Source organism: Micromys minutus (genome assembly GCF_963924665.1).
Source record: "Micromys minutus genome assembly, chromosome: 24".
In the NCBI taxonomy this organism is placed as follows: domain Eukaryota; kingdom Metazoa; phylum Chordata; class Mammalia; order Rodentia; family Muridae; genus Micromys; species Micromys minutus.
In genome coordinates this window covers 39,472,994-39,480,516 of record NC_137959.1, presented here as the reverse complement: position 1 = coordinate 39,480,516, position 7,523 = coordinate 39,472,994, and the positions used below count along the sequence as shown (strand labels likewise).

Below are 7,523 nucleotides of genomic sequence, written 5' to 3'. Positions count from 1 at the left end.
GGCCAGTGAGCCCCAGGCATCTGCCTGTTTCTACCTCTCCAGGGACTATGCTCACATAGCACCATGCCTGCCTTTTCTACAGAGGCACTTGGTCCCAAGCTTGGTCCTCGTGCTTGTTGGCAAAGCACTTAACTGACGAGCCACCTCCCCAATGCCTCATTAGAGTTCTTTTTATGGACCCATGCTGTTTAGACCAAACAAACGAGCTCTCCCTGCCCCCACGGTGGCTGAGCTCTCCCACAAATTCAGATGGCCGACCAGGTCACTAACAACACTCTCCCACGAGGACAGTCGTGTCCTGGCTCCTAGATATGTGGATCTCACAGACACAGAGGCCAAGGGACCCTGAGAGCTAGTGGATCCACCAGGATGAACCCCAAGGCTGGCAACTTATACTTTATCAGGATTCAAAGAATTCCAAACTGGAAGTTAGCCTGCGGATTCTCAAGTGTCGTCTGAGGTCCCCAAGTTCATCTCATTAGAAGTATAAACTAAGCCCTCACCCAGGAGATACACTATCATTGCGTGCGGCCTTTCACATAGTTTACTGATGGAAGTCACTAGAAGTTTGGCCTCTGCAGATAACAGGCCAGTTCTGCCCAGTCTGCATTCCAGCCTCTGAGTCATCAGCGACACCACATCCTGCCCTGCTCCCGACTTTGCCCCTCCTCTATCTGACAGCTCCACTTCTCGGGGCTCTGAGAGGTCTGCAGAAATGGGGGTAGAGGGGAAGGATCAGCCTCAGAAAGTCGGGGACAAGTGGACATCCATCAAATCCTGCAATGAGCCAGTCATAGAATAGATGTGGTCAGAGGGACTCTCTCATCCCCCAAGGAACTCACAGAGAAATACAGCCTGAACGTTCCCAGAAATGCAGCTGAAAATGGAGAAAGTGAGGTCTATCCCCATAAAGCTTGCTGAGACTTAAAAAGAGCAGTATGAGGGGTATCCAACCAGTGACCTGGACCACATGTGACCAAGGATAGCTATGAATATAACCCAAAATAGAATCATAAAATTTGGGGCCGGCGAGAGGGTTCCATAGGCAAAGGAGCTTGCTGCTCAAACCTGATGACCTGAGACTGATTCCCTGGAACTCAAGTAAAGGTGGAACTGACTTCATAAAATTGTCCTCTGACCTCTACATGTGTGTGGTGGCAGGTACACCCTGCCACTGCCGCCGCCGCCCCCGACACTACTATTACTGAATTTAAGGCCTCCAGGACCTACCAAGTCTGACAACCTGAATTCATTTCTCTGAGACTCACAAGATGAAAGGAGAGAACCAACTCCCCCTGAGTGCACACAAAGTAAATAATAAATTAACATAGAATTAAAAGTACACAAGCGCTGCCTGCTCTTCCAGAGGACCTGGGTTCAAATCCCAGCAACCACGTGGCAACTCGGAACTGTCTGTAACTCCAAGACCTGACACCTTCACAGACATAGGAACAGGCCAGACACCAGTGCATATAAGATAAACAGGAAGTATCTATTTAGAAAGCACACAAGTCTTAAAAATGCAAACTTGATTAAAGTATTACATGGTGTGTGTGTGTGTGTGTGTGTGTGTGTGTGTGTTTGTAATGTTTTTCTGACACAGTTGTGAAGTCCACACTGGGGACTTTGTTTTTTGCTCTGTTTTTACAGCTCTGAAGAGTGGGCCCAGGGCCTCCCCACTTGCCAGGCAAGCAAGCCCTCTACATCCCCAGCTGAGTGTGAACTTTGTAGACTAGAGAGTTGCATAACATCAGTAGGTTGTATGTGCCTATGAGTACATGCTATGACATGTGTGATGTGCCTATGAGTACACACTGTGACGTGTGTGAGCCCACAGAGGGTGATCCTCGGTGACACAAGCCAGATATGGCATGCGATTATCCTGAAGACTCCGTTTGTATGAAACGTCCAGAACGGGCAAATCCAGATGCAGAGCTGTAAACTTATGGTCGCCAGTTGGGGTGAGTGGGATTGAGATAAAATGTGATAATTACAGATGAAGCTGGGGAGAGATGATTCGGAAAATTTCCACAGAAGCAACAGGACCTGAGCTTTAGCACCCAAACCCACATCAGAGTTAAGGCTATGATCACAGCACGGGGGAGACAGGAGGATTCCTGGTGGCCACTGGCCAGTCTAACTAGTGAGCTTCAAGGTCAGTGAGAGAGCCTCTCTCAGAAACTGAAGTAGGAGGCTGGAGAGACAGTTCAGTGAGTGAAGTTAAGGGAGAGAACTGATTTACCAATTGTTCTATGCTCAGGCCTCACCAGTGGAGTTTGAAACCCATGGAGCGGGGGGACTGACCCCTACACACTCAGACACACACAGAGACACACACACAAAGACACAGACACACACAGAGACACACACACAGAGACACACACAGAGAGACACAGACACACACAGAGACGTAGACACATACAGAGACACAAACACACAGAGAGAGACACAAACACACAGACACACACACACATAGACACAGACACACATGGAGAGACATATAAAGACATACATAGACACACAGAGATATAGATATACAAACACACAGACCTGCATAGACACATACAGACACACACAGACACACAAGGACACACACACACATAGACACAGACATGCACACATAAACAGACACATACACACACACACAGACACACAGAGATATAGACACACAGACCTACACAGACACACACAAACACACACAGAGACATAGACACACACACACCGAGATATATAAAGACACACATAGACACACAGACACACAGAGATATAGACACACAGACCTACACGGACACACACACAGAGACATAGACACACACACACACCGAGATATATAAAGACACATATAGACACACAGACACACAGAGATATAGACACACAGACCTACACAGACACATAAACACACACAGAGACATAGACACACACAGACATACAAAGACACACATAGACACACAGACACACAGACACACACATAGACACAGACACACACACAGAGACATATAAAGACACACATAGACACACAGACACACAGAGATATAGACACACAGACCTACACAGACACACACAAACACACATGGAGACATAGACACACACAGACATACAAAGACACACACAGAGACAGACACACACAGAAAGACAGACAGACAGACAGGCAGACACACACACACAGGTAGGGGTGTAACAACATATTTTAAGGTGGGAAGCTGGGGCAGCAGAGAGCCTGCAGAAGATTTGTTCCTCAGATCGTTTGCTATGTCTTGCTAGAATCTTGCAGTACTGGAATTAAATGCGCACACCTCCACATCTGGACTGTTACAGAGATTCTGGGGACCAAACTCAGGCAGCTTGTGTGGCTTGTGCTTTCACACTGAGTCATCTCTCCAGTCTCAGGAAGTAATTTCTGAGTCAAGCCTTGAAGGAGAAGAAGTGAGCCAGAAGGACGGACGTGTTGTCTGAGGCTAGACTAGACAGAGCCTTGCGTACAAAGATAAGACCCTTACGCTTTGCCACAGACCCTGGTCACGCTCCAGATGGTCTGGGTGATAGCTGAGGATGAATAGGTCATAAAAGTTATTTGATGCCATGAAATAAATTTTGTAGGGATGCTTTATCCTCTGGTCAGGACAACGATGACGAATGTGTCAGAAGGGGAAGTCGGTTATCATCTGGGCGCAGCTGTCCTTCCACACAAAAGGACTGCATATGGGTGGCACTCTGTATGTGAGCCATTCCATAATTCACAATGCTGGTTATATAACAAACCTCCCACATGCTGCCTGCTTTTCTGGAAATGCTGGGCACTCAGGTAACGGCCCCCCCAAAAGAGGAAAAGAATAGTAAAGAATCTATCAAACAGGTATCATAGCAACTCTATCTTTCCCTTGAAGAAATCTGAACATGAATTGCTTTTCTGACAGGTACTGAACAAAGAGTTGGATGAAGCCAAAACACAGACGCATTCACCCCGCATATTTTGTCCCAGAAACAAAAGAGTTGTTATTTGGTGCGAAGAAGAAAAGGAAGATGGATGGCGGGTGGCTGTGGGGATGGTAGCATATGAAGGACCAATCTCCATCCTGCAGCCCCAGCAGTGGTCACAGGGTGAGCATGGCAGGCTTGGTGCTCCTGGGACTCACACTGAGCACTAGGGCCACTGTGGCTAAGTCAGAAGGAAGCAACCTCTGCTCAAGAAGCCAGGTGTTCTTCAGAGACAACTGCTATGAGTTTGTGCCGCTGGAATACACCTTCCACGGTGCCCAGGGCTGGTGCGAAGGGCGCGGAGGCCATCTGGTCTTCATTCCTGATGAAGACACCCAGCGGTTCCTGCAGAGACACATTACCCAAGACAGAGAATGGTGGATCGGACTCACGGGAGGCTCAGCACGCAATGGCACCTCGGGAGGTAGGTGCTGCATAGCTGGGTCTGATGAGAAGCGTGTGATAAAAATGCCTGTTGCTACTTCTTACCCAGAACCCCATGGGGCAAATCAACATGTCCTGATTTTCATAGCAAAAAGACACTCCTCTTTAGTTGCTTGGTGGACCAGGTAAAATAATTCATGTATAGTAACTGGCAGAGGGGGTGGTCTAAAAACATGCTCAAATTACTCTGGCTCTGCAGTCCACGCTCACTGTGGTGTACCGCCTCTGTACGTATGTTCTGAGGGCAAAGCTCCCCTAGGAAGCTGCCGAGTCTACCACCTGAACAGTTCCAACCACGTTCTCAGACTCTAGAAACTTCTAGAGCAATGCAAGGCACTTCAGTATGAGCTCAACCCATGCCCAGACACGGCTGAGTAGATGCCCTGAGTCATCTACCCGTGAGCATCATGGAATACTCTTGGCTCTACATTTTGTTACTCCTAGCTAGGTAACTAAAGAACCGTCTTTTATGGGTTCTCCAAGATGGCGTCCAGTTATGTCTGAGCATTTGAAACTAATGGTGAGGACGTATCCATTCTCTGGTGTGAGAAGGGAGCAGTTGATTGAGTACCTAAGACACAGGAGGAGTTGAGCTCCGGCAAGCGCTACGCATAAGAGCGTGTAAGGGAGGACTCCTGCCAAGCCCTGCTGCACTTGCTTCCATTCAGGCTCTGGAACCTGGCTGGACACCTCAAATGTGAATTACAGCAACTGGCAGGAAGGGCAGGCCACACCTGCCCCAGGGACCTGTGGCTACATTGGGAGTGGTCCTTTGTCTCAGTGGGCTGCCCTAGAGGATTGTGCACAGACCTTTGCCTTCATCTGCGAGTTTGGTAAGCTGGTCTGTGGGGTTCCCTCCCTGCCCCACCCTCTCTCCCTGCCTATCAGCTTCCCATTCCCCTTCTCATCCTCCCCCCTACACCCACCCCGTTCCTCACCTCTCTAACCATCTCTCTTTATATTGATCTGCTCCATCTCTGTAGGTTTCTTGGGGTCTTTCTTTATCCCTAACTCTGTATCTCCATGTCTCTTGGTGGGTCCCTTCCTTTCCCCTCTCTTCCCCATCTTTCTCTCTGGGTCCCTCATCTTCCTGTTCAGGCACCTTCCCTGTAGACTTCTGACACTACCTTGCTTGTTTGGGACTTTCTCCCTTTCCGTCTCTGGGTGCCTCCCACTCCCAAGCCTCCACCTGTATGATGCTCTGTATCTCTCTGGGTCTCTCTCCTCCTCTCCAGCTGAGCCCACTCCATCCTTGTGTCTCACAGTCCTAGCCAGCACTTTCTCCAGATCAGTGTATGTTCCTAAGTTGTCACCTTCCCTTTGTTGCAGGGATCGGCCGCAGCCTGGCTTGTGAAGGCCACAACACCACCATGCACTGTGACTCAGGAGAGGTCATCCTAGTCCAGGAAGCTTTCTACGGGCGGCAGACCCCCTATTTGTGCACTCGGGGGGTCTGGCCTCCCTCAGACCTGGAGGGAGAATGTGGCTGGGTCAGCGTCAAGGATGAGGTGGCAGGTAGGACCCAGGGCCCCACAGCTCTGGCTGGATCAGAGAGCAGTTGCTGGTTTTCTATTCACATTAGAGGGTTCTGGAAAATTCTGATGCTCTTCAGATATGACCTGGGTTCCCTCCATGTGGGGACCCAACCAGTCTCTGTCCACATCACCAAGCTCTTGAATAGGACATTGAAGCAGCCACGGTCATCAAATCCCACTCCTGAGGCAGGAAGGCTTCTAATCTCCTCCCCCTCATGACTGCAGAGATCATCAACTTAGTTAACCCATTTTTTAAAATGACAAGACAGTTCAAATCTACAGGCAAGAGCAAAGAGAGCTGGATTGGGTGGCTTATGTCTGTGATCCTCTGACTTAGGGTAAGGAGGAAAGAGATCAGGAGTTCAAGGCCACCCTCAGCTACCTAGCAAGTTATAGAACAGCCTATGCTACACTGGCCATCTCAAACAAGCCAGCCAAGAGTAAGAAATAGTGTGATAAACTCCCAGACAGCCTCTATCCACCTTTGTTAGTTCTCAATATCATGGAACATTGTAGCATTAACTTCAGATGTATTCATCAAGAACTGACTATGGCTCCCACCCTGTGCCTTTACTGCTGGAAACACTGTCAAACAGCACATCTGGTCCTCAGTTCTGCCTTCTTCCTGCACATGCCTAAACCCTCTGTGATCTTGGTTATGTAAATGGTGCTGTCTTCTGTGGCAGCTTCAGGTTGTTTTTGAGCTGTGGGGTACCTCTCGGCTTATGCTGTTCTAGTTTATTTATTTTGCCTCTTACGAAATGCTTCTTTCCTCACCCTCCCATGCGTGTAAGCCAGAAGACAACCTTAGGTGTCATCTCTCAGGGTTTATCCACCTTACGGTGGGGGAGGGTGGGGTCTCACTGGAGTGGAACTCACTTAGACTAGGTTAGACTAGACAAGCTAGCCAATGAACCTCAGGCGTCTGCCTGTCTCCACTTCCCCAGTGCTAGGATTATACATTTGTACCACTGTACCCCGCTTTTCTACCTGGGTTCACCCTGCTTTTTTATCTGGGTCCGGGGGGTTGAACTTGGGTCCCAGGCAGGTGTTTTATTGACAGTGTCTTCTCCCCAGCCCTTAGACAGTTCTGATGCTATCCCCTACTTATGTGGTGGTTTCCCTTTGGCTCCCCCAACCTCCCTTTAAATCAGATAAAAATCTCCTCTGACCAGTTCTTGCTCCATCAAAGGACTCAGTTTCAGGGACTACCGGGACTTCCTGGGGTCTCCTGTGAAGACTCCAGAACCTTCCTGGATCCAGGACACTAGGGAATCGGTCTGTCCTTGTTTGTTGCAGTGACCACTGTTCTGACACCAGGGACCTGGAAAAGTAGATGGTTTCAGCTCCTCAGCTAATGAGGACACAGGGTTGCACGCCCCACCCAGGAGCCCTAGGGGGCCTCGGGTTCAACCTCATTGTTCGCATTTCTTCTCAGAGGATCTGTCTGTAAACAAAGACCCTGTGAGGAGTGTGGGGTACTGAGTACTCTCCTCCTGCTGGGGAGAGCATATCTCTTGTCCCTTGGAACTCTTCTCTGCCTATTCCTCTTTGTCCCACATGTTGGCC

General features: G+C 49.1%; 1 protein-coding gene across 1 annotated transcript in view; it reads left to right on the top strand.

Annotated features, from left to right (window-relative positions):
* Nucleotides 1–4,104: 4,104 nt before the first annotated feature.
* Nucleotides 4,105–7,523, top strand: part of LOC308436285 (polycystin-1-like protein 2) — a gene marked incomplete at both ends in the record, with an annotated part of 77,495 nt that continues 74,076 nt past the window's right edge. The window contains 3 exons of the mRNA XM_080937146.1: nt 4,105–4,399; nt 5,088–5,252; nt 5,749–5,934. Of these exons, the coding sequence (XP_080793272.1) occupies nt 4,105–4,399; nt 5,088–5,252; nt 5,749–5,934 (646 nt within the window). The remainder of the gene's footprint in view (nt 4,400–5,087; nt 5,253–5,748; nt 5,935–7,523) is intronic.